The sequence below is a fragment of the Calidris pugnax genome, unplaced genomic scaffold (assembly GCF_001431845.1).
Source record: "Calidris pugnax isolate Ruff unplaced genomic scaffold, ASM143184v1 scaffold13, whole genome shotgun sequence".
In the NCBI taxonomy this organism is placed as follows: domain Eukaryota; kingdom Metazoa; phylum Chordata; class Aves; order Charadriiformes; family Scolopacidae; genus Calidris; species Calidris pugnax.
Window position 1 is genome coordinate 17,056,542 of NW_015090810.1, and position 27,415 is coordinate 17,083,956.

The following is a 27,415-nucleotide window of genomic DNA, read 5'->3' on the forward strand; positions in this document are numbered from 1 at the left end:
CGGGCGGGGCGGCCGCCGGCCGGTCGGTACCTGCCCTTCCGGGCGGCGGGGAGCGAGGGCCGGGGGGGAGGTGGGAGTGCGGCGCCTCCTGGGCCGGTAGCGGCAGCGGGGCTCCGGGCGAGAGCACCCGCTGGTGCTGCGGCCGCTTGGGCTGCCGGGGCGGCCGAAGGAGAGCCGTTCTTGGAGGCCGAGGATGATGATGATGATGAGGCGGTACTCGAGAGCTGCCGCTGCCGGTTTCCCAGCAGGTTCTGAACTGCCGCGTTCCGCCCCACTCAAAAGTGGCTCCGTTGCGTTTCGGGGTGGTGATTCGCGGTGGGTGGGTTTGTGGCTGCCCGCACATGGCGTCTGTGCTGCGGGCTGAGCCACCCGGGGGGGGTGGTCAGTGGGAGTAACGGTGAGGAGCTGGGAAGGAGAAGGCGAGTGTCCGGTTGTTTGCATTCTGGGATCGCACGGGGCAGGAGCGGTGCGGGGTTTGAACCTGCCATGAAATCGTGATGGCTGGGTGTTCGTTCTTAGTAAAACGATTTAGACTGTCAGCTTTTATAAGGTGTTTGTTGTCAGCCCTAATGTACAGGAGGATTGACAGGCTTATGCTACTGCTTGGCAAAAGGGAGATGCTTAATTCCTTCATCTTGACATCTTGGGCAGGTTGCTTCATCTTGCTGTAGTGTGTAGTGGAGAACAATTGCGCCTTTGTAGGCATGAAGGTTATCACTAGAACAGTGATAATTGTGAGATGAATGCACTTAAGCACGTTAGTAGCTTAGTCCTAAGTGTAAATATATGTTTTGTTTTTAGTGTTGAATTTGTATTTTTGTTTAGTCAGAGCTGAACATGGTTACAGCAGTAAATAAAGCACTGTCAGCAGTACTGCTAATCTGTCAGGAAGCTAATTCTCATTTCTGTCAAAATTTAATGAGTTCTTGTTTGGAATGGAACATAGGAACTATGAAGGGAACATTGTGTTCATCCTGGCATCTGGGTGTGTGTATAGATGGTGGAACAAGGAACTTTGTTTTCATAAAAGCCCTTACTTTTTTATTTTATCATTCAGTTAAAAATAAAAAAATGGGACTAACTTATATTAAGTTGCATTACCAGCTTTCTGTCCCCACCCCCCTCATTATGCTTTTATGTAACATGTCGATGAGTGTTAGATAATTAAGACTTTTGTCTTCATTTTGTTTTACTTGGAACTTGTTTATGGATGTAGCTGTGAACTTGTAACTTTCTGGACGTAATGGATTCTTGGAGTTTTGCTTATATAGGTAAACAAGTGGATTTTCAGTTCTTGCTTTGTGTAGCCTCAGGCTTTTAAAACTGGATTACAATTAGAAAGTTTTTGTAAAGTCAATAGTTCTGCTTATTTAAAGTTACCTATTTTATTTAATATTGGAAATGTGAAGAAGGCACTTGGGTTTATGTTATTCTCTGGAGTAGTAACATTTTCTGGGTTATTTTAACTGTAAAACTGACCTTTGTGTACTTATCTTGAACTTCTATTTAAAAAAAGTCTTGACTTTTAGGAAAGTGTCACAAGGTTTGCTTGAGAAAAATATTACATAGGGGTTTTATTTGTCTTCTATGTTGTGACAGTTCTTTCATCTCTGACTGGGAGAACCTGGGCAGAGTTTCCTGGTAGATAGCCCAAACCAGCATCCAGTTAAAATATGCTTTGTTTGCTTTCCCTCTGCTTAGGCAGTGGGTATGCTCATATCAGCTGAGCTTGCTGTGGCATTCTCTTTGCCAGCCAACCCAGGGACAGGTCCTGTGTCAGGATCAGTATGATCAGTTCCCGTGCTGATGATTTACAGAGTTGAAAAAATGCAACCAAAATGCCCAAACCCAAGCAGTTGTTACTAGTGCAGCATGTTTCTAACAACTTTTGCATTTGTGGAATGTTATGGTGAACGGAAACTGCATGTTTCAGTAGATTCACTTAGATTTGTCGGTAGCATAAAAGCATTCCTCCCAGACTCCATTTATGAACTTGCCATGAAGTTAGTTGTTCCCTTTTCTCGGAAAACAGCATTAAAACACTTGGCTCTCTGCATATTAACTTGACAGGTGACTGTGCATTTATTCATAGAATTTAGGATCTGTAAAGACAATCCAGCAGCAAACCAGTTCCATTATTCAGGTCTGCCTCAAAGCTCTATCTGATTACCCGTCTCTCTCCTTTGCTCTCTTTCTTCCCCGCCACCCAATTAAACTATAACTTAATTCTGTAATAAACCCACACTGGTCTAGCTGAGCCAGGCAGTTGGGTTTGGCTTAATCAAATTTTTCTTTTAAACTTGAGGAGTTGCTTTAGTTGGAGTAAAGGCTTCTGAATATTCCTGTTTTTTTTATTGCCCACACAGGTGCCTCCCACTTGTCCTAAAGCTTTTTCTAGGAGCATAGATGCGTTTGCTCATGTTGGAGGTCATAGTGTATTGGACCAAGTAGCTATTCCCTAGGTTAGCTGCTCTCCAGACTGCCTGCATTGCACATGCTTTTCATGATCAGTGAAATGTCCTCTTGGATTTTCAGTATCAGACTTTATTCAATAAAGACAGAGAGTGGCATGAAATACTGGCTGGATCAAACAGTGTAAGAATTTTTAGCTTGGTCTATAGCAAAAGCAAGCAACAAAGATGTTTTGGTATTCCTCTTGGTTCCAGCAGGTGGAACCAGATGGCTGCTTGAAATAAGTCTAATGCATTTCATCATTTGATAAGGAGTGGAAGGAGAAGCTCTCAGAAGGCTTCAGGAGAGTTAGAATTCAATTAATGTCAGCATTCCTAGTGTAGTCTTAGCATGTAGTATCCTACAAGTTTGTTTAATATGCAAAAATATTGTACCATTATAACTTGACTATAACAAAATTGCTATGGAGATGCTAACGTTGGGGCTTTCCTTTGCAGACATAGTGTAGAGTGGATGTTTGCTGTCTTGCATGGGTACTTGGAGTCATGTTTCCAGGACATGTTGTTTTCTGGTTTTTGGTTGTGGTTGTATTTTTTTTTTTACTATTTCTCTGGCTTTTAAGGTAAATAGGTTCTATTAAAAATGAACAGAAGGAGACCAAGCACTTCTGTAGGGCAGAGAGTGAAATTTTATAGGAATTATTTTTTTTCTTAGAAGTACTGGAAAAGCTTAGGAAGGGGTGAGTTGGGATTTTATCTAAAGTAAGCCCTTCTTGAAGAAAGGGGTGATTTCTCTGTAATAAAGCAGCAGTTTACTCTGTTTTTAAGTATTCAGTTAAGAAGTAGTAATTAAAAATATTTTATTTCCTTCATTGCACTTAAATGGTGAATATAACAGTAAACAATTAGTTTTAGATCAAGGTGTGATAGACTTGGGTTTGTTGTGTTTTTATAACTAGCTCTTTACCTACATAAGAGTTTAGATCTGCCTTTTGAACTGGTACTCCTCCTCTGCATTGATTCCTTAGCTGGACATAAGCATTGTCTGCCATATCGCTTTCTTTTGGATTCAAACAGATCTTTCATATTCAGAAGTTACAGGTTCCTAACTGCTTGGAAAAAGTTGCAGTTCTTTAACAAAACATAGTGCAGTACTGTGTGGATCATGCTTGTACAGCCACAGTTAGTGTTGCTCATAAGTGTCATTCAGCTGGTGTTATATTTCCCATAGGATCAGTGTGTTGCTGTTTAACGTTCATAGCTTGTAGTGTTTCCTGCTTGATTTTTCTCTCTTAATAAAGAATGTTATATTTGTGTGTAAGATGAACTCTGCTCTTAACAAATACAATAAAAATAAAAATTACCCATTCAATTGACTTTTCCTTTTCCATTGTTGTCTTACGCTGTGGTCCACAGCAGTTATTATGAAGTCTATTATAAAGTAATATCTGACTTGTTGCGGTTTAGGACTACTAGAGAGCTTGAAGATTTTTTGTGGCACCTTCTTGTTGCTTTATATTTGTTTTTCATCTTTCAGCTCCGTGAAAAAGTTACCACTGGAGTTACTACCGACAGAAGTACTGTCTTGGCAAGTGTAATTGCTGCTTGCAGAAGGCTTTTCTCTCAACCTCCCAAAGGTGATTATAACTTTAAGTGAAGTGAAGCAGACCTCATTCCTTGCTGAGGACTGCATTTGTGTGCCATTTAGGTTTATTGTCTGTGGGGAAGTAAGTTCTTGTACTAACCAGCCAGTAATCTTGAGATGGAACATTGATTTCTAGGGTTTTTAGGAGCTATCAAAAAATGACTCCGCAAATGCGGTTTGCTCAACTTCACACTATGCAATGCAGTCTTCTGTAGAACTGAGCTTCCCTATATCTAGTTTAAAGGGTAGCTTTACTTCATTACTCATTAAATACATTTGATGTTTTCTTGTCAACACTAGTAGATGGATTTATGGGAACCCGCTAGAACTCTTCAACCAAAAGACAAGAACAAAACCCTTTTTGCAGTCTACATGTTGCTGCTTTGCTGTTTTGTACATTCAGCTTGTGACTACTGAAGTGTAATGACAGAATTGTGAACTAAAAAGCAATTATGAACTTTTTAATTCTTTCTTAATAGGATTTGAAAAATATTTTCCCAATGGGAAGAAAGCTAATGGAACTAAAGGTACATCTGGAGAAGCCAAAGGTACAAAAATTTGGTTGATTTTGATTCTTTTTGTGGAATGTGTATTCATTAGATTTTAGCATAACATTGTGGCTTTGAGGCTTTTGTTTATTTTTCAGGAAGATGTTTTTGTACCCAATTAGTTTAAGAGTGAAAATTGGTATATTTTTGTTAAATGTTACTTTGCTTTCATATCATATATATCTTCTGGAATAACATTTATTTTCCCTTATGCTTCTTTTGAAATGCTGTCCTTAAATTCTTGTTTTACTGGTTCCTGTTAGTTGACATAGTCATGCATTCAGAGAGTCTCTATGTGTATAATTCTCAGCTTTTAGAGTAAGCTAAAATATCCATTTTGTTGTATGTAATAACCAAAATTGTCATTCTGGGTGAAGATCCAGAACCAGCTCTTTAGCCAGGACCAACCACGCAGCCTGCTGTTTGAAAGAGGAGTTACTGGTGGCAGTGCTAGAAGGAGCCCTACCTGTACAAGAAGGGGGGTGAATCTGGAAATTACTAGGAATAACAACCACTCTGTTTTATCAGAAATCTATAAAATGTATCTTCCAAGGAGGAGAGGCAGCAACTCTGTGAGTCTCTTAGGAGAGCAGTAATAGGAACAGCAGTTTCCCTTCCGCTGGGCCTTGAATGGTAAAATCTAGTGTCATGCCTAAATCCCCAAACTACCAAGCTGTTGAAAGAGCTGGGGTTGGAAGGAGCATGTGTTGGTGTTGTGCTCCGTCTCGCCCTCTTGAGTATGTTGACATATGATACTACACTGCGCTGTGCCATGCAGGCATCTCGGGAGTTGGATGAGTAGAAGAATGATTAAGATGAACTACTTGGCTGCAGTTGGCTGTTAGTTTGCTGTGTTTGTCTCTAGAATATTAAAAATGATGCAAGCCTGTGATACCGATAAACTTGGAGCTTTAAGAATATAGACTATAGAATCACAGAATCATCATGGTTGGAAAGGACCTCTGAGGTCACCAATTCCAACCATACACACACAAAGAAACCCCTACAATCTCGGCCACTAGAGCAGTGCCACATCTACATGTTTCTTAAAGACTCTTGGGGATGGTGACTCAACCACCTCCCTGGGCAGGCTGTTCCAGTGCCTGACCACTCTTTTAGTAGAGTAATTCTTCCTGATATCCAATCTAAAACTCACCTGCCGCAACTTCAGACCATTTCCTCTGGTCCTGTCATTATTCACTTGGGAGAAGAGGCCAATACCTGCCTCTCCACAACCTCCTTTCAGGTAGTTGTAGAGGGCAACGAGGTCTCCCCTCAGTCTCCTCCAAACTAAACATGCCCAGTTCCCTCAGCTTTTCCTTGTTCTCTAGGCCCCTCACCAGCTTGGTAGCCCTCCTCTGGACATGCTCCAGCACTTCAACGTCCTTCTTGTAGTGAGGAGCCCACAGTATGATGGTGGGGTGAATCGTAGCAGAAGGAGATGTTATGTAGAGCTTGTGGGGGTTTTTTGTTTGGGTTTTTTTTTAAAAAAAACATACCACCCCCCCTTCAAACAACCAAATAACACCAACACACCTGCACATACACTACCACCACCTCCGAGACCAATGAAAAACCTCACCAATACCCAACAAAACACGTAGCATAGTCTTGCATGTGTCTTGGATTAGTGCAGTAGAAATAAGTTTCATGCAGTCACCACAACAGCCTTCTTTTTTAACATTTGGACACTTCTCAGTTCTTGATGCACAAGTATCATCAGTTATACAATTAACAGACCTCTCTTCTGATTGTAACTATCTGAGATACACCTCTCTCTGCTAGTTAATGGACTATATACCTGGTTCTGTGTGGAAGGTGAGGTTTCTCACATCTTCTAATTATTGTAGCATTGCAAACTAGTTCATTTTTGTAGCATTTTTGAGGTTATTGTAGCATTGCAAACTAGTTCATTTTTCAGAACAACTTTTTAATTTTAAAACTAATAAAAACTAGTGTGAGTTTGGTTTAAGATGTAAAGATGTCTTTCTTTTATTTTTTGCTTTGTGCTTTATTTTTTCAGAAGCAAAGCAAGCTAGTGCCCGCCAGCCTAGCGGGCCTAGTAGTGGAGGAGGTGGCAGTGGTGGTAAAAAAGGTGGCAAGAAAGAAGAAACTAACTGGTGGACCAGATTACAGAAGGTGTTGACTTTAAAATATCTTTCTTTATGGCACTAACTGTCTTGTCCCCATGAAATAACCTTGTGTGTTTTTTGCTTTTTAAGGCCATGTTCTGACTGCTTAAATCCTCCTTAAGCCTCCTTTGCCTGGTATTTCATAGTAACTGGCTCTAGGTGGCTCCCCACTCATTGCCTTTCCTAAATAACAGCTGTGCCTTCAGAGGCATCTAACTCTGGATTCAGGAATATTAATTGAGTTTTAAACTATATGACTATGGTTGCTAGTAGTCAGAATTCTTACAGTGGAGCCTCAGGACTTTAAAGGCTTTGTATTTTGTTTCAGAATGTCAATTTGTAAAACTTGCTGACCACACAATGCTAGTTAAACATAGTTTACTGTTAGCTGTTCTGACCTTAATAGAATATATATGTAAGTTTCGTTTCAAAATGTATATTTATTGTCATTAGCTGTAGCACAAAGATGATAACATTTGGCAGTACAAAAATATAAAGAATTTTTCAATTTTACTTGGGTATAATTTTTTTCCTCGTTCCTGGGTTTTTCCTGTTAGTTTTTTAAACTTCTTTTTTTAATAAAAGTAGTTCATAGACCAAAACATAGATCAGTTACTACTTGTAAAACACTTAAGATTTTCTACTAGTGTTGTAATTCCTCAGTTGTATCTGAAGTTACTGAAGTGTGTTCATAGAACAAAATATAGCTTTGTATGATATTCTCTGTGGTAACCTTGAGGGAAGGGAATAGGAGCTAGAAATGGATACTAGAACCTGCTTGTTGTGTTCTTACTGTATTACAGACTAAAACTATTTATTTTTTTCTCCATCTCCTAGGGTGACATTCCATGGGATGTCAGGGAGTTCCGGATGTATGTAGTGGGAAGTTCTTTTTTCTGGACGATGGTTGTGTATTACTTTTTCTTCAGGGTCCCTGGGAGAGAAATCACCTGGAAAGACTTTGTCAATAACTATCTTTCTAAAGGAGTGGTGAGTAGTGAAGGGAATCAAAATGGAAAATTAGTGTGCTGAAGATGCTTATTTCTGCGTCCCTGCTTATGCTTGTATTGATATGTCTGTGGAGTGAGAACTGGTTCAAGACTAAGTTTTGAGCGAGAAGGGGATTAGCTTTCATGTTAATCAGTTTCTTGATCTGATGTTTTGGGTGGCTGCATGAAAATTTGTGTCTGTTTGAGAGATACGAGGGAATGAGCAGGTTGGGACAGAAATTCTTTGATGGAAAGCTTGTGTTGATGCTAGTTTGAAGAGGCAGGGTAACCACAGGCTCTCAGGATATGGTCTTATAGTACAGGTAAGCTGACCTAATGGTTTACACAGGCATGCAGCCTGCTCTCAGAAGAAACTTACTCCTAACCTTAGACACTTCCACAAGCCCACCCCTCTGAATAAAAGTGTCCTGCTTGTTTCATGCCTTAAATCAGTTCCTCAGGCAGTCTGAGGAGCAGCAGTGCAAACAGAAAGGCCAGGGTGGGGAATCAAAGAATCCCTTCCAAGGACAGTAAATTGATATAACTGTGTTGTAAAACAGCCTCCTACGTGTGTTTTCTCATTTCTTCTTTCTCTCTTATCTGCAGCCACTACTGGAGCAGTCGGTTTTATCATTGGTGTCCTATTTCTCTGTAGAACTTGGCAGCTTTCTGCACTTAGTAATAGGTTGGTGAGGTCCTGAAGTTCAGGAGAGTGTCTCACACAGGCCTTTTCCACTTCAGAAGCCACTAGTTTTTGGCTGTGTTACCTTCCTGTTTGTAGCTTCACCTGCAGATTAAGAAACCATCAGTTTGCTTCCTCCTTTAGGTTTCAGACCTGGGAATTTGTGTTAACAGCATGCTTCCTGCTCCTCCATTAGTTTGGTAAACTGCTAAACAGGTTGTTTTCTACCTTCGTCATATTGATCTATGCAGAGCTGTTCTGTATGCTTTTCTCCTTCTGCCTAGGCTGTGTCTTACAGTCCTGTTTTTAATTAACAATTATGCATATGTTTGGGGGAGAGGGGGTGGGATGACAACCAGCCAACCTCACTGATATATTTGTGTGAAGCAGTAAGAGGCTAGCTCAGCAAAAAAGATTAATTTAGCTGTTATAGTGAACGCAGCCTGAACCCTTGTTGCAGAAAAGCATTATGAAAGTCAGTTGTTGCATAAAACCAGGTCTCTTGGGCCTTTGTGAGATGTAGTCTGGATATTCAGATAAGCTAAATATATAGCTATCAAATGCTGTAGTGGTAGCCAGTTAATGGGGAGAAGACTTCAGCACTACTGGGGTTGTATGCTTTTCAAAACAAAGGTGTTCAGGTGGTTTTGTATGAAGTCAGGCTAGATCTAGAGTGGCTTCTCAGCTCGTGTTTTGCTTCAATTCTGCCAGAAATGGCCACATGTAGTGAATCCAGGGAAACCTTACTAGTCTCTGTACAGTTCAGGCCCAACTTGTGGAACCATTGCTAGTTTAAAATTCTTTTAGGATGCTGAAACCAGATTTGTATGGAAAGAAGAAGAAAAAAAGGAAACCCTGTCAAATTCAAGAAACTAACAATTTGAGAATTATTCTAGCAAAAATAAAATGCCTAATAGTATATATCTGCGAACCTGCAGCTCAATTCTTGATTTTCATTGGTATGGTATATGTTATCTCAACTAAATTCTTCTTTATCTAACTGATGTTACTGTGGTAACACAGTATGGTAGCACAGGAAGCTTTTGATATTAAGGAAAACAATTGTAAGAGCAAAGTTAAGTTTTCCCTCACTCTGTTCAGTTTGGCTTGTTTTATTTCGGAAGCTGCTACAAGAGTTTGGAGTTGTGGGGTCTATTGCTTTTGGTGTTTGACCACTGAAGTAGTTAAGTATTGTTTAACTGTTTCACTGTACCTGTAATTTGAGTTGAGGTGTGCATTGGGTTTTTTCCTGGAAAAAGGGTATGAGGTCATCGTTTCAATCTAAATTCTAATATACCAATATTGCTTGCTTACTGATTACATACATGATTCCTCATGCCATTCCTAATGGCAAACTGTGGATTGGGGAACCATCCTGATCTACAACATGAATTTTATTCTCCTTACTGGGAAACAGAACAGGTTCATATTTGTTATATGTCACTGTTAGCTGTGATGGAAGTGCAGTGACTGTACACTCTTAACACATCATAAGTTTTGTTTTTTCCTCTTACAGGTGGACAGACTTGAAGTGGTGAACAAGCGCTTTGTTAGAGTGATCTTTGTTTCAGGAAAGTCTCCTCATGAATGGGTAAACACTTTGAGTACATATAAGTGATATATGTGACATTAGAAACAGCAAAACAATCTTTTTAGATAAAATTTGATGCAGAAAACTTGGTCTGGAGAATTAATAATTTTTTAATCTAAAGTATGCTTTCTTCCTTACTGTTACATTATCCTACATGGTGTGTTTTTCACTTTACTGGACTGATTGTTTTGCCACAGATATCTTGAAACTATGGCAAATAGTTCCTTTCTAGCACCGTGCTCTTAATGCAAATACACAAACAGGAAGAGTGATAAATTGCTGAAAGTTCTAACTGCTGTTTTTCATCTGCTCAAGAAAATCCCAGACTTAACTGTTTATACTTCTGCATCTTTTCTGTTCCAGACTGATTTTAGCCAGTTATTTGAAAAAACAAAGAGATATGTTTAACTTTGTGTGTATTTGATACTACAGTCTTTAAAACTAAGCTGAGAGCTCTCTATTCTTGAGAAAAGTCCTTATTTCAAGGAGTTACTTTTTGAGTAGCACAGCAAGGAACAGTGATACAGGCAAAAGTTCTCCAAAGAGTGATATGGCAGGGACCTATTTAAAAATTAAACAAAAAAAAAAAATCTCATACACAATTTGGAAAATTTAGAAGAAGCATCAGAGAAGCTTTTTCAGGTTACCTCTTCTGAGGTGGTGGAGTTTTTATGAAACAAGGTCTGCAAGTCCCTCTGGGGTAAAGTGAAATCTGCAGTAATTACTTCATCAGTGGGTTTCAGGGTGAATTATTTATACACCTACTCTTTAGCCCACATACCACCAGTTGCCTTAGTTTCTCAATCAGTTAATACTTAGGACTACTCTTTTTTTTTTTTTTTTTTCAATTTCAGGGGAAGTAGGGGCAAGTCAGGCAGTTCATGGTGTAAAAGGGGAGATTTTCTTGAAAACCCAAATTTCAGTACTGTTTGACAGTAACGTCTGGGGCTTTTTTCTGGTGTCTGACATAAGCTCATGCTGTCTTTTGTGAAAACAGCAGCTTTAAACCTAATATGGATTCCAAAAGTAGAGAATTGCCTTTTTTAATCAGAACGGCTGAGACCTTCAGGTGAAACAGTTAAGTTATATGGCTGCTGTGTTTGCCATACTTTTTTTTTTTTTTTTTTTTCAATATCAGGGGAAGTAGGGGCAAGTCAGGCAGTTCATGGTGTAAAAGGGGAGATTTTCTTGAAAACCCAAATTTCAGTACTGTTTGACAGTAACGTCTGGGGCTTTTTTCTGGTGTCTGACATAAGCTCATGCTGTCTTTTGTGAAAACAGCAGCTTTAAACCTAATATGGACTCCAAAAGTAGAGAATTGCCTTTTTTAATCAGAACGGCTGAGACCTTCAGGTGAAACAGTTAAGTTATATGGCTGCTGTGTTTGCCAGTTCAGTGCTCTGTATTATTCTGACTGCATAGCTCCCTCCTAAAGATCTGTTTACCTGCTCTCCTTCCATATTTTTTTTTCCTGGAGAAAATGACAGGATTTCAGTCTATTTAAAGTGCCCCAAGACTGTTGGGTGTATGATTTCGGTAGAAGCAATGACTGATACAGTATAATCAGGTTGGCAGGCCTTAGATTTATTAGGTACGCCTTACATCAGTTGCACACTTTATGAGGAAACTTAAAACATCTCTTTTGATCTTAATCTGTTCTGAGAATTGCTTTGTATGTGTTAGAAGTTGGCTTGTAATGAAGCTGAAAGAAGATAGGGCACTTTGTGGTGATCTCTGCTTTTTTTTATAGCAGTACGTCTGGTTTAATATTGGTAGTGTGGACACTTTTGAACGGAATCTTGAAACTGTGCAGCAAGATCTTGGAATAGAAGTGGAGAACAGATTGCCTGTAGTCTACTCAACAGAGAGTGATGGGTAAGAAGTTGCTTTTAAAAAAGTCTGGATAATAATGGTTGTATTTACAGTAGAAAAGTAGAGTTGTAAGATATGCCCCTTATGCTTCACTAGGTGGCAGTATTATCAGAATAACAATTATCTTGGTTTATTTTTGGATGTTAACTCTTTAGAGGAGCTGTTCAGTACTTTGTCTATTTAGAAATCCATATCTTCTTACTATAAATGTAGCTTCTTATTACATAAATGTTTCTGTTTACAATTAGTCCTTTATTTAAGCTCTTCCTCCAAGTGACTTGGACTAGAGCGGGAGTCAGCCAGGCACAGCTGTGAAGCTCCAGAGATGGCACTCATGCAGATTTTTGGGCAGACAAAATATGGTATAGAATTACAGAGTATTGACTGAGCTATAACAGGCACCGATTTCTGCATGTAAATTCAGCAGAAGTCAAATTTTGTGGCCTTGCAAAAAGGAAAGAAGTTGGTGATTAAGTAAATCACTGTCCTGCCTGTTAACAGGAGGTGGAAGATACATCATGCTTTTAGTCTCTAAATTGTTTAAGAAAAATAGTACTGACATTGGATTTGCAGCATTGTTGCTTCCCCAGTAGGGAATAATGGCTCCAACACTTTTTTTGTATTCTTTGTATTGGTCTTATGTAGCTGTGTTTTATTGACTTGGGCTTTAGAAGAGACTTCATGTGTTTTTCTGAATGGCTTAGGAGACAGATGTAATCTTTTATCCCAAGAACTGATTCTGATCCAAGTCAACAGTTTGACTCCTGCTGGTATCTGTGAAATAGGTTTTGTACCACCAGGAAATTCAACTTCGGGTCTAGTAGCTTTCTATTACTCATGAAAAAGGCTCCTTTGCTGCCTCTCATGGGTTTTCTTTCTTGATAATGTGGAGTGTGTTTCAGTTTTCAGGGATTGAGGGGAAAGTTTGATTTATTTCTGCAATGTGTTTACCAAGCTGCTGCAGCCTGTTTGTCTTGGTGGCAACAGGAAAAATGGTAGCTGTAACTCTGGACCATCCTGCAACTTCACATACAGGTTTTCTGTTCCTGTTCTTCTACAAACAGTCTCTGCCTCATTTCTCTGTTTCTGTCTAATGAGGCATGCTCTTAAGGATGGTCCATAAACCCGTTCAGCACTTATTTGAACAAATCTGGAAAAAAAAAATGAACAGGACAGGGCAATGTGGTGCCTGTGCGAAGAGGCTGCGGGTCAGCCTGAGGCTTCCACAACAGACTAGGAGAAGTATGTCAGATCCTGTGTGTTTTTCAACCGGGCACAAATCTTAGTACTTGCTGAACCTCTCTTTTTGACTCGTTCCTCCTCAGTGTCTGTTCTCCTAGAATACACTGCCTGTAACTTCTTGCTCTGTCCCAGAAATGCCACAGGAAACAGGAGACAGCGGCAACTATATGATCAGAGTACTGCTGTTGCCTGCCATGTCAGAATCTGCTGAATACCACAGGATAGGGACAATCCTTTTCTTCTTCATCCCAGAAACATGGGATATCAGTAAAGCCTGGAAATCCTGTGCTCACATATGCTAGTGCTTCCTTTCAGCAGTGTGTTGCTGAGTGTTGACAGAACCTCTCGTGAGCTCTTCCTTGTAGGTCTTGCCACAGAAAAATCTGTGCAGTGCTCAGATGATGTGATAGTGAATACTGTGTTAGTAGTAGGATTTTGAGCCTGTATAGAGCTATGGTAGAAAACTGGAGGACAGACAGTGAAGAATAATGGGCAATAAGTAATCCCAAAAACCACCCAAACCCCCAACAAGCCAAAAACCTGTAGTCATTGGGAAGGGAATTAGGCACATTGAAAGAAGAAGAAAATAGAGGAAGACCTAAGGGAATAAGGGCAAGATTATATTTTGGAGAGAAACTTCTGCCTGAAGTTGTAGCATACACTGATTATGTGCTACCTAATACAACTTATTTTGACAATGTAACCATTTCCATAAACTAGTCCTGTGAATTTACCTTTGAAGAGCACAGAAAATGAGCTACTTCTGTGTATTACGTACGTCACGTGATGTGACTCATCAGTGTCAGTTGATGGTGTGTTTCGTTTAAACCAAATAAAAAGTAACAAAAAGAAAACCCCAAAACTGTCACTTGTTAGCGAGTTAGTTCTACACATTAAGTTTAGAAATGTGTTATCCTCTAAGATTATTAAATTACGTTTTCCCAGGGTTGTGAGGAAAGGAGAATGGGCAATGAAAAATTATTTCCAAATCTTCCTTTAATTATAGTTATAAGAGGCTTGTTGGCCTGTTTGACTTCTGTAATTCAGAATCTTTATTTTCTTTTTTCCTCAAATTTATTTTGGTTATTTCCCAATCTGAACAACTTGCAAAAAATGTGAATATTACAAGTTGATAGAGTATTTGTCCTGAACATGTTCAGGGTTGCTTATGATGGTACATGTTATATGTAGTATGTTATGATTTTGTACATGTTATATGTAGTAATGGATTTTTGTAACACACATGGCTTTCTGCTTTGTTTGGTGTTTCTCCACAGATCATTTCTCCTGAGTTTGCTGCCTACAATCCTGATTATTGGTTCCTTACTGTACACATTAAGAAGAGGTCCTGCGGGCTTAGGTCGAGCAGGGCGTGGAATGGGTGGACTCTTCAGTGTGGGTGAAACCACAGCCAAAGTCCTTAAGGATGAAATAGATGTTAAATTTAAAGATGTAGCTGGCTGTGAAGAGGCCAAATTGGAGATAATGGAGTTTGTTAACTTTCTGAAAAATCCCAAACAATATGAGGATCTGGGAGCCAAGATTCCAAAGGTGAGGAAATCATGACTTAGCAGATAAAGACTTTACTGATGACTAAAAAAAAAAAAAAGCTAAATTGGATAAATTGGACTAGGAATGCTTTCGACCTTTCTTCTAATAATAATAATAAATAGGCATTAAGTGCCAACAGTATAAGTGTTGCCAGAAGATATACCTTGTGGAATACTTTGTCTGTTCCCAAGGCTCAAAAACGATACATGGCATGCATGTGTACTGTCATTCTTGTATATAACCGTTACAGAATTATCATTTAGCTGTGGTGTTGTTGGAGCCCATCAGATGACATACATTTTTTTGATATTTTGGTTTTTTTAATGTAAAAGAAAATGCTGTTCCTGTAAATCTAAGACAGCATTGCAATCTTGTAGCTGATTTTTTCTTTTTGTTGATTTAAATGAGAGATGAATCTTAGTTTGTTTGCTTGCACAATTCTGACTGTGGTGGAAGGAGACCCAGTGGACTCAACATCATAACATGTAGATCTTTTAAGTAAGATATTTTGTAGGCTTGTATTACGTTTTCTTATGAGGAAAATATACCTGTTTCTCTTGCAGGGGGCAATTCTGACAGGTCCTCCAGGTACTGGGAAAACACTTCTAGCTAAAGCTACAGCTGGAGAAGCTAATGTGCCATTTATCACAGTCAACGGCTCAGAGTTCTTAGAGATGTTTGTTGGTGTGGGTCCAGCTCGAGTAAGTCTTTGGCCTTGCTCTTTTATTTCACTATTGGTTGTTGAAAGAATATTGTCACGTTTGGGAAGCAAACAGTTTGATTATAGCTGAAGTTCTTTCATCCATGCAAATTACTTACAAGTGATGCCAGATGCCTGTCTAACCACACAAATCATAGATGTACCTTTCAGAAAAAGAACTAATGCAGTTCAATATCTGGTTGCAGCCCATCGGGACCTTGAGAGTTTTCCTCTTTGCAGGAACTTAAGAAAGTAAAACACAGAACTCTCCAAGCTCCGCTCTAAAGGAAATTTACTAGCTGGGTCAGAAATACGTAGCTCATGTGACTGCTGCTATGGGAATGTCTCCTCCTGCTCTAAATTGTTCCTGTTTCTTTGAAGAACTTCATTCTCTTTGTGGTGTCAAACACTTAGATATAAATAGTTGTCTGAGACACACAAATGAGCTTCTGGTGGAAATAGGAGTCCAAGGGTCATGAAACTATTGATTGATTTCTAGAGATCAGGTGATTCAAATAAGCAAATACACCTGCCTGACCTTTTTTGGTGCTCTTTTGCCTTAGCTCTCAAAATAGCTCATTAAAAACATATTAATTGAAGTGAGTTAGCTCTGTTCCAGTACATCCATTTTTCTCTAGCTTTTTTTTAATTACAACTATATTTCAAGCATTCAGTTTTAAATCTATCTTCTTCTGTGTAGGAAGGAAGGAAGGACACTTATATCTACTGAAAAGTATTCTATAAAGAGGTTACTGATAATATTTTACAAATGAGGTGGGCAACACAAAAAAATAAGGTTCCTTATGTCCAAAATTTATATTTTATTTCCAACAGCTCATACCTTCATCAAACTCCAACCATCTTGTCTTAAGCCTTAAAAAGTATATTGCAATGTGACACTTTTGGAAAACTAAGGTTTGCTTGCTGCAGATTCTGCACACAGACTTAAGAAAGCGTACCATGATTTTTATTAAGTTTAATTTTTTTACTTATGTTTACTAATTCTGCTGGCATAAAATTGAAGTGCTTTAGGGTCTTGATTTGAATTTGAAATTTGACAGGGAAGGGCTCTTACCAGATTTTTTTTATGTCCTGTGAAAACTCACAGGAAAATTCATTTTGACTCAGTTCTGTGAAGCCCTGAAAAAGTGCAATGTTCATACGACCAGATGTGTTAGAGGTCAGCAGATAAACTTGCCAAGATTTGGTCCTTAGTTTGTCACATGCCACTTGCAAGCCTAGGTCTGTTTCAACGGTCTTTTGCTGGACTTCTTCCAGTAATACAAGTGGGAAAAGATAAGTGAAACTAGGTAATTTTGGGTCTTCTGAAAAGAGAAGAGGGAAGGGGAGTGGGGGACACATGCAGGTAGGCACAGAGCTTCGCACTGAGAATAGCAGGAGCTGCTCAGAAAGTTAAATGCAGATGGTAGTTGGGAGTGGAGGCTTCAGTGAGTGTGCAGAGAGTGACGGGAAATGTGTAAGGAAATTAGCACTGGGGGAAATAGATGCAGAACTGGGCAACAGGGTAAAAAACATGGATGGTAACTGAAAAAAGTGACTGAACACCAGAGAGTATGGAGATAGTGATCATGTATGGAAGATGAGCGGGCCGTAAAAAACGGAGGATGCAGTGTAGAAGGGACTTTACCAAGAAACCATAAGTAAAGAAACTGATCCATGTCCTCTGGGAAAGTATTAGCTATCCTGAAACAATAATGGTACTCTGAAGGTACCTTGTCGTTAGCTGTCAATATACCTGAAAAGCCCCAAAGCAAAGTGACTTAACCTTTCCCTGCTGGTCTGTGCAGATGACTATCAGCTTTCAGTACAGAGTGAAATCTGTTGACATAACAGTTGCTGCTTTGGCTATGAATCAAGGTTTCAACACAGTTGATAATTTCTGCTGCCTGTAGAAAACAAAATGAGAGTGTGTTTTAGTTTCATTTCCTATGAATTTAGTAAATAACACAGTTGTTAATGATGCTAAATTGATTATTTGCGAATTTGGATATGATAGAATTAAAATTCTTTTTTTAGTGTATATGCATTATGGTAATTTTTGGTTCTGTTCCTTCTGAAAAATAGTGGTATATTTCTGGATCTCTATCTCTTTCCAACCAAAAAATAGTTTGCTTTGAGCATCTGATACTTTTCCCCCATTTATCACGTTCCTTCATGCTTTATTCATTGAAATTTTTAAAAATCTGTTTACAAATCAGTGACTTTCTGTAGTAGAGTGTGCTGTCCAAAGTTCATATCTCTTCACATCTGCAGTACATTGTCACCAGAGAAGCCTTCTCTATTTGCATCTCTAACGTCCACAGTAGTAAAGCTCTGAGCTGCATGTAATTCCCACTCAGGTCAAAATATTTCCATAATTTTTCATTTCCTGTTTGCACCAGTTCAATTCCTCAGTTGTAGATCTGTTAACTCGCTGAACTGGTTTTAATGAGGTCCTTTAGATATATTTGGAAGCCAAATAATATCATCATGTTGCATCTTAAAGCCATTCACATTGTGGTGTAACTGCTACAGTGGAATTTGATAGGCAATATCTTTACTTATCTGAAAGTCCAAAAAAAATGTTCTGCTGTTTACTTAGGTCTTAGCCTTAGATCTTAGCTTCCAGACTTCTAGAAGTTAATTTGGCTTCTAAATAAATATTTGGAGGTGAATTCAGTTTTTTTAGCCCATGCAATTGGGACACAGTATGGCTAAGAGTCAATATTTATAACAGCATATTCTTAGAGTACAATGGTAAGTGTTTGTAAGCCTTTAGTTTGCTGTAGGAGCTACATCACCCTGTTCTAACTGCAGAAAAACTTAAAATCTTTTATTTCCCTGGTATAGGAAACTACTGTGTGGTAGCACGCCTGCTTACATTCCAGTTATGCTTCTAACGCTGTACATCAAAGAAGAGCTTAAAAGAGAAATCTTGCTTTAAGTTTCTGAAGTTTGGAAGCTTTTAGAGCTGAAGTTGAAAATATGTTTTAGCTATTCAGAAAAAGTGGCTACTTAAGACTTTAAGTTGTTTGATAATTTATGGATTGAGGAAGGATTTGTCAACCAATGCGCCTCCGCGTTAGGGATTGTGGCCGAGCGGCAGCCGCAGTGTAACTTATCACTGCCTTGAGAGCTGGCTGGAGGCTTTGGAGTACTTACTAACAACCATCCTCAATCATAGTGATACTGTTACTGATGTACCTCTTCCCCACCCCCCAAACTCTGAACAATTACAAACCAGGCTGATGTATATTCTGTTCTCCTATTAAGGTTAGAGACTTATTTGCTCTTGCTCGGAAAAATGCCCCGTGCATTCTCTTCATTGATGAAATAGATGCAGTAGGAAGGAAGAGAGGAAGGGGCAACTTTGGAGGACAAAGTGAACAAGAGAACACGCTCAATCAGCTTCTAGTAGAAATGGATGGTAAGTATTTTTATGTCCAATATGACATTCTAATAACAAGGATAAGGGAAAGAACTAATACGCTTGTTCAGACCTGTTAACCAAGATCTGGGTTCTAGCTTAAATATGAAAAGGATGGTGACTAAATGAAGGATGGTGACTCATTTTGCCACAGGCTGATGTTTTGCTAAAATTCGTTCAGAAAAAAGAATCATCGTTCTGTATTTGATAACTCTTTGTCACAGTTGAATAGGCCCAAAAGAATTCTTTGCATGAGACCAGTCTGTAATTAAAAAAAAATAAAAATAGTCATCAGTGCTGGTTCTGCAATTTCCTGAGCAGTTAATCTATTATTGCATTTTGAAGATAAAGCAGGACTTGATACAGTACTTCACAAAGCAGAGCCCAAGGCTGTTTTTTTGCTTGTCATGAAAAACTGAACAATGGTGTAATAAATTGAAGTATTTTCAGCTTTAAGATCATTTGTTTAAGCTGTCAGTTCTTATGTGGCCCTGTAAAGCAAACAGTCTTTTTATTTCTGTTTTATTTCTTGCTTGGAAATTATATTTACGTCGACTTTCTCTTCATTACATTTCTTCACAGGATTTAATACAACCACAAATGTAGTAATTTTGGCAGGTACTAACAGGCCGGATATTTTAGACCCTGCTCTAATGAGACCAGGACGCTTTGACAGGCAGATTTACATTGGTAAGTTTTTATCTGCATTGCTGTACTTCTGCATTTGTAGAACAGCACTGAAATCACTGCAAATATTTACATATGTAACTTCTTGCACACGTTCAATTAGAATATATATATGTGGAAAGTAAAAGCATACTCTTTTTTTAATCTTAAAGGACCCCCAGATATAAAAGGAAGAGCATCTATTTTCAAAGTTCATCTTAGACCTCTGAAATTAGACACTGTCTTAAATAAAGATAACCTAGCAAGAAAATTAGCATCATTAACACCTGGTTTTTCTGGTAAGTGACTCCTAATGCCAATATTCTGCATTTTCTGTATAAGCTGTAGATATTTTATTTCCCTACTACTTCTGGTTTTCTTGCACTTGGTCTTCTGAATGGGACTCTTTATTTACTGTTACAGCATGAAATTCTCTTTGCCTGTTTGAGTAAGCAGGAATTTCTGAGGGTTTTAAGTTTCATCTGCCTCGATCAGGGGGACACACCAAATGGCAGTTTCCTTTGTCTTCAGTGAAAGCAATCCAGAGATTTCTCATTGCTATCACCTGTGTGTGTATTCTTCCTTTTAGTACATTTGTTGGATTCTTTGACCACTACTAGGGAAGACCTGGGGTTTGTGGTGTTCGTGTGCACATTCTGTAGATGGATTTCTATTTCTGGATATAAAAACTTCTCCCTGGAAAATGTACTTTAACCTTGTGTTGAACTAGGAATGGATGGGAGGATTTTCATTACTGGCTTGTAGTTCAATCCACGTAAAATGTGTTGACCAGTAGTTGAAATCTCCACTATTTTTGTGATCTGTATAAAACCGGTTTCTGAGGTCTGATTGTCAAAACTCTGGCAATTGCAATGATGATGTTTAAACTAAGTTATCTCAATAGCAATACTGCAAATAATGTTAACAAGACATGGATGGCTTGAAGCCAGTAATGTGGAAGGATATCCTCTAGAGATACATCAAGGTCTGAGCTATTACTGGATCCATATGTAGGAAATTTATTCTAAGTATATACAACTCTAAGTGTAGTCTGTTGCTGACAGAAAACTTACAGAAGGTAGGATATATCAAACAAGTACTTAACTGAAGCCTATAGCCATAGTACATGTATTTAAGTATCTCTTAAAGAATTCACCTATGTGTAATGAACTGTTTCAGAGAGGATTACTTTAATTTTCTATGAGAATCTCTAGAAATCTACTTCTATATAAAACTTTCTTTATGCTAGACTGAGAAAAAGTTGTTGAAAATGATCAGTAATTCATGCTTTCTGCTTTTAGGTGCTGATATTGCTAATGTTTGTAATGAAGCTGCTTTAATTGCTGCAAGGCATCTCTCAGATGCTATAAACCAAAAGCATTTTGAGCAAGCAATTGAAAGAGTTATTGGAGGTAGGTGAATCACATCAGTCATTTCTCAAAATTTGTAATATAACAGGTGACTTCCTTTTTTTATGTCTATTGAAAGCATGGCTTTCTGTATCTTTCTCCTGTTCTTCAAGGTTGTATTTTTTTTTTCTCCTAAACATACTTGAGATCTAGGAAAGAAGTATCCTGTCTGTGTTACTGACTTATGTAATGGAGAAAGGATTAGGGCGAAACTTCATCAGGACATTTTTCTGATTTCTTCAAAATAGCAAGAGGAATAGCTGTTTGGATTTGGCAATGCTTTTTACAGCTGTGAGCCTGGAATAGTCTAGAAAACTGTTTTAAAGTGCAAATGTTTTATTTAAATCTTCGAATATTCGTAAGAACTTATACTTTGAAATAAGAAAATCTGATCAAGGACAAGGTTACAGTAAAACCTGGAAGATAGAAATTTCTAAAACTTGCAAGTTTTGGTTTTGTTTTGCTTTTTTAAAACTTTTTCTGTAGATCGCATATATGGCATCTAAGTATTACTTATTGTCTTTCTAAATAAGATGAAGGATTTCAGAGGAGAAAGGTATGTCTGAAACTATTAATCAAATTTATTTTGTAAAGGTTTGGAAAAGAAAACTCAAGTACTGCAACCAGAGGAGAAAAAGACAGTAGCATATCATGAGGCAGGGCATGCAGTTGCAGGATGGTTTTTGGAACATGCTGACCCACTCTTAAAGGTAAAGGAAACTTAATTTGAACTGGTAACTTAATAGTAGCATGAACAGCTTCTCTTCCTTCTCTTCCCACTCCCCACAGTGTTGAGAGAGTATTAAAATACGTAATCTTGCAAAAGATAGTGTGTGTAAATTTTAGAGTACTTCTTTTGATTCACTTTTTGTAGCTTTCTTAACTGTTTCTGACTAAGCTGTTACAGGGTTTGTAGCATAAATGTCCTTAGAAAGTGTGAAAGGGGCTTGGTCTTCCCATGAATCTGCCTGCCTTGATAGCTGCTTTTTCTCTGAGGCTTTTAGTACATATCAATGGTTTAGTTACTCTTACCAGATTATGCAGGTAGATGCCTCTTCAGGAATATAACTATAAAAATAGTCTAGAGATTGATCTTAGTTTTAATTTGCTTCTTGCATGCACAGCTTGACAAGTTGAAGATAAAGGAGAAAGCACCTATATCTCCCAAACTTGCTTTAACATTCATAGTTTTGCTTGGCTGTGTTCTTAACCTCGTCTGGCTTTCAAGCTTAAAATTCATCTTGTACCATCTACTGCTGGAAGGAAGGACATTAATAAACATAGAAACTCATCCAACTATTCAGAATACTAAAGATGCAGAAATGCTATATCTTTTGCAGAATACTTAAAGGCCAATACATAACTAAAAGAATTGTGGATTTTCATTAAAAGATTTTTAAAATAAATACTATACAATCTTTGGAAAAGGTATGACAGTGGTCTTACCTTTCTTTTCCAGATATTCTAGTAGTTGTTATCCTGGTTTAGAACTAGCCAGGGCTTTTAAGGATAAATCACAATGAGGGCAAAACTGTAAATGGAAATAATGTCTCAATTAAACTTCAAGGGTGAGTATGGTATAGGTTGTGGTATTAAAAATTAAGTCAAACCAAAGAATGTTTTATGTTTTTAACACTATTTATTTCTAGCATTCTCTTCATTTTGATTGTAGGTATCTATTATCCCACGTGGTAAAGGACTGGGTTATGCTCAGTACTTACCCAAAGAACAGTATCTTTATACCAAAGAGCAACTACTTGACAGAATGTGCATGACTCTGGGAGGACGTGTGTCTGAGCAAATCTTCTTCGGAAGAATTACAACCGGTGCCCAGGATGACTTGAAGAAGGTGACCCAGAGCGCATATGCTCAGGTACGCACGGAGTTGTGGGGTGTGGGTGCTTATTCTTAGAGTTTTCCTTATCTATTACCTAACAGTAATACTTTGAAAGGATGCAATTTGATCAGGTATGTCCCTCAAAAGCCTAGTTTCAGAAACTATTATATGACTACACATTATGCTGTTGTTGTATAGAGATGTTGATGATTAAAATATTTTATTATAGTCTTACAACAGGAGTCCAGGCTTTGGTTACTATCCTGTATTTGCTCACAGGAGCATAAATGCCACAGTTTGGTTCGAATACATGTGGAAATTGTATACTTATAAAATGGAATTTCATGTTCAGATTTGATCATTTGATCCTATTTCTACAATTGTCCAGTTTGAAGATTTGGATTCACATGTGTAACTAAATCCAGAAAACCTTGTATTTAAGTAGTATTTGCTGTCAGTTAAGACTACTGAAATTAATTTGTTTGTTTGTACCATATTAACTAGTGTAGATGACTAATTGGAAACCTTATCAATGTAATGACTCACCTAAATGTGGCTGTGTGCTACACTCTGGTGCTTTATTCCATTTCCTGCATCAACACATGAGCTGTCATTTTGTAAGATGCCCAACGGTGAGCAAGAGGGACATTTCAGGGTGCACGGCTCTTCCCCTGCACAGCACTTGCCCCCCACCCCAAAAAACACACTCACTTGCTGGTCTCTGATGTGCTGCTTGTTACCCCAGTTCTGGAAGTAAATGTGTAATTAAATCCTATTAATGTTAGTTTTATGGGACCTTCAGTGACTCTCGTTCAATTCTAAATTAAAGAATGTTTTAATAAATACTTCGGTTCATGTGAACCAGAATATTCTTTGTCATACCTATATTCAACTTGCAAGGCCAAGCAGAGAAGGTGCTGCTTTAACTGTCAAATTGAGAGTGACCATGGAATGCAAATATAAATAGCAATTTGAACTTATTTCTGCTTCTGCTGAACTAAAATGCAACTTAAAACATGCAGATTTGGCAACCAGAGGAGTCAATACTCAGTAATGAGTCAAGCAAGATAAGAATCACTTTCACCTTTGTAGGGGGGTGTCTTGGGATGAAGTATAGCGTATGATTTTTACATATGATAGGACAAAATCTTCAAGACTCTCTAATCCTTAAGTTAACTTATCTGTATGGGTGAATGGAATGTGTTATGCTTTAGAAGCATTTTGAATTGGAAAATGCTTATATTTCTGGTAAAGTTTTACTGCTTAATGAAGGCTAAAGTGTTTTTCTTCTGTAATACCTTAGTACTTAAACAACAAAGCCTTATGTACATAATGAGTGACCACCTTTCTATGGTGGCATTTGGGTGTTTCAATTTAATCATTAAAAAGGAGCAAGTGAAAGTTGACTATGGTAGTTTAGCTTAGGTAGACTTCAGTTTTCAGGGGAGGATTTGGTTTTAGAGGAAAAGATTGCGTCATAGCAATGTGACTTCCTCCCCTCTGTTTTGTTTACCAGATTTTACGTCAACATAGCCTAAAATCTTACTCTCATTTCTTTGATTTTTTTTTTCCTTTAATTTTTCTTCTTTTTTTTCTTTTTTTTTTTTTTCCTTCAGATTGTTCAGTTTGGTATGAATGAAAAAGTAGGGCAGATTTCCTTTGACCTCCCTCGGCAAGGAGACATGGTATTAGAGAAACCTTACAGTGAAGCAACTGCCAGATTGATAGATGAAGAAGTGCGGTCGCTTATTAACATTGCCTATGACAGGACAGTAAGTCTTCTGACTGAGAAGAAAGCAGAAGTGGAGAAGGTGAGCATTACAATATTTTTAGCTGCCAAATGCCAGCCGGTAAGCTGGAATCTGGATTGAACTAAATAGATTAAAAGTAGTGATTATATATAAAGTATATGAGAAAGTTTGCTAAAAAACTATTCAATGTAGTTTCGAGTGTGTCACAAGACTTCAAATAAGTAAATAGAAGTCTCCTTTTGTGTTGCAACACCTCTGAGGTTCTCATTAACTTGATTTCACATCCCCCCTCCCTTATAAAGTCAATATTCATTTGGAAAGTTGGAGAGAAGAGTCTGTCCACAGGCTTAATAGACGGACTAGAAAAGTATGAAAGGGAAACCCAAAACCCAAACATTAAATACTAGCATTCCAATTCATTAGGCTAAAAGAAGCTCCGTAAGAAGGGAAGTCCATATAACTTCCTTTCTCTGAATTCCTTTTTGAATGTAAAATGAAAAGAATCTTCCTACCATCTGCCTTCCCTGCCCCCTGGCTGCTTGTGGTCTGCCTCACTGCAGCAGAGGGTGCCCTTGTGCATATTTTCTTCCTCCAGGCCAGAAAGCCTGATACAGCAAAAGGAAAATTTTCCAGGGTAGGCATCTGATAGGCTTCCTGAGAAGAAGACAGCTTTGTATGGATTCAGTAAATGGTGGTGTATTAAGTCACCATTCCCAGAAAGACACTGAGCATGGTTTGTGCTGGACAATGCACTGGCTGACCCAAGGTTACAAACTACACTGGTAGGGTGTTGCACAGATTGTAGCTTCCTCGTGCCCTTCAGTTTGTAACAGGGTAGCCCTATTGAACCATCTGGTTTGATAGGAAGGGAACACTTGTTTTCACCTATAGCTTAATGTCTTGCATCAGGAACCTTCTGGCAGCAGAGAAAGCCTGTGCTGTTCTGAAGCAACAAGAACAGCAGCAGTAGCCTTAGGGAGGGTATTCTGCCAAATCTTAAAAGTAGGATTAAAAAAAATGGTATATTTGCTACCTAAATACAAGGGAGAAACATCATGTATTAAGTGAACTCTGAGCAACCTTTTTTTTATATCAAAATTGAGTGCTGGGTTTGGTCTGAAACTCCCTTGACAAACTCTTCCAAAGAAGAGAGCTAATGGGTATTTTGTGTGACATAACTTATTGCTATTCCAGGTTGCCCTGCGACTACTGGAGAAGGAAGTACTTGATAAAAGCGATATGCTAGACTTGCTTGGCCCAAGACCATTTGCTGAAAAGTCTACTTATGAAGAATTTGTTGAAGGTACAGGAAGCTTGGATGAGGATACTTCATTACCAGAAGGCCTTAAAGACTGGAACAAAGAGCGTGAAAAAGAGAAAGAGGAGACAACAGCTGAAGAGGTTGCCAGGCAGATCAAAGGGGGGATGCCTTTTTAACTGCAAAGTGTGTGGTGATGCTGACTTGCACTCTGGAAGAGAAACAAACTTGCCTAGTTTGTACTTCAAAACAAACAAAAAAAATATTTATTCAACCAAACTGTATTAGGGATGGGTGGAAGAGTGATCTCTTGTGATAAGGATATTCTGCTCCCAATTTACATATGTGATATCATCAGTTCGCTGGTAAAAGATGATCATCTTTCATTTGTCAACTGAAGAAACACACATTGGATTTGAGCTGCAGTGGAATGCCAGAACCGAGCCTCTCAAACTTTGAAACAGTTCAGATTCACGCACAAACTTTGTGGCACTGGTCTCTTTTTTTTAAAAATGTATGTAAGCTTAAAGTAAATTAAAGTTTTTTGATTATTCATCTAAAATATACCTGTATGTGACCTGTTTCCAAAAAAAGAATTGTTGCATTGTTGAATGCTTAGCCAAAAGTCTGGTCTTACAAAGTACTGGCTTTGCAGAACTATCAGCTCTTTTGTCTGACCCTTTCCCCCTCCACCTTTCATTTTGATTTTAAAAAGAAATTGTTTACAGACAACTGCCATGTAAGTTGACTGTGAAACTGGACACCCACTTAAATATCTTAAAATATACTCATGGTTCAGTGTCTTCAAGTCTGAAACTCAGTTTGGCTCCTGCAGTTTTATTAGTCAGTTTTTTACAGAGTTCTGTAAGATATTGAACATATGAATGTGTTGTGTAAATACAGTTTGAGTCAATAAAATCAGTACTTTTCTGAACAAAGCTTGTCTTTTTTTTTTTTTTTGCTGGTTTCTTGGTATAGAATTCAGACCAACAGAAAACTTCCTCTTAAGCATAAGATTTTGTTAAAGTAGGGTAGCAAGATTGTGCTTATAAATGCCAAAACCAGCAGCCAAACCCAAAGGTACTAAATCATACTGTCAGAGTTTCATATTGGTTTGCTGAATTTAAAGCTTTATTTTTATTTATTTTTTTCCCCTGCTTAGTTTAATACAGTTGTCTTAGTATAGTCCTCTGCTTCTGGTTGTCTACTGCATTTATCAGCTGGAGAATTCAGCTATTCAAGAATTAACTGATGGTTTCCCTGTCCCAGAAGAAGGGAGGGAAGCGGGGATGGTGGGGTGGTGGTTAAATAGGAAAGAGGAATGAACTAAGCTTCTCTGGTGGACAACAAATCCTTTAAGGCTTATGACTGAGAGGGCAGGTTCAGCGAATAACTGGTGATTGATTCCATCTGTAGGTTGCAACATACTGGAAAGGAGGACGACAAAGGAAAAAGTTGTCTCTGAAAGGTCAGACACAAGCTCTTTGCTTGAATTATTTGAAGTAAATTGTTTATGGAAATCATTCTTTTGGGATTTTTTTTTTTTCTTCATAAAGCTGTTGCCATCTGATGTTGCCTGGCTTTGCAGTGAAGAGGAACAGGGGAAACAGAGCAAATAGAGCAATTGGGGGCATATTTACTGGGCATTTTTAATTGTTAAACAACACTTCTGAGTATCACTATTGTTGTAGAATGATTGGTAAA

The 27,415-nt window shown here is 38.3% G+C and overlaps 1 protein-coding gene across 1 annotated transcript; it reads left to right on the top strand.

The window, feature by feature from the left end:
* Positions 1-497: 497 nt before the first annotated feature.
* On the top strand, positions 498-26,649 carry AFG3L2 (AFG3-like AAA ATPase 2). The gene is made up of 17 exons (XM_014938448.1): positions 498-518; positions 3,949-4,048; positions 4,536-4,604; positions 6,628-6,743; positions 7,574-7,726; positions 9,924-9,998; positions 11,749-11,873; positions 14,390-14,663; positions 15,227-15,364; positions 18,637-18,790; positions 19,373-19,480; positions 19,630-19,755; positions 20,758-20,868; positions 21,460-21,575; positions 22,538-22,738; positions 24,319-24,513; positions 25,648-26,649. The coding sequence occupies exons 1-17, from the start codon at positions 498-500 to the stop codon at positions 25,888-25,890; spliced, it is 2,325 nt and encodes a 774-aa protein (XP_014793934.1). The 3' UTR covers positions 25,891-26,649.
* The last annotated feature ends 766 nt before the right edge of the window (positions 26,650-27,415 follow it).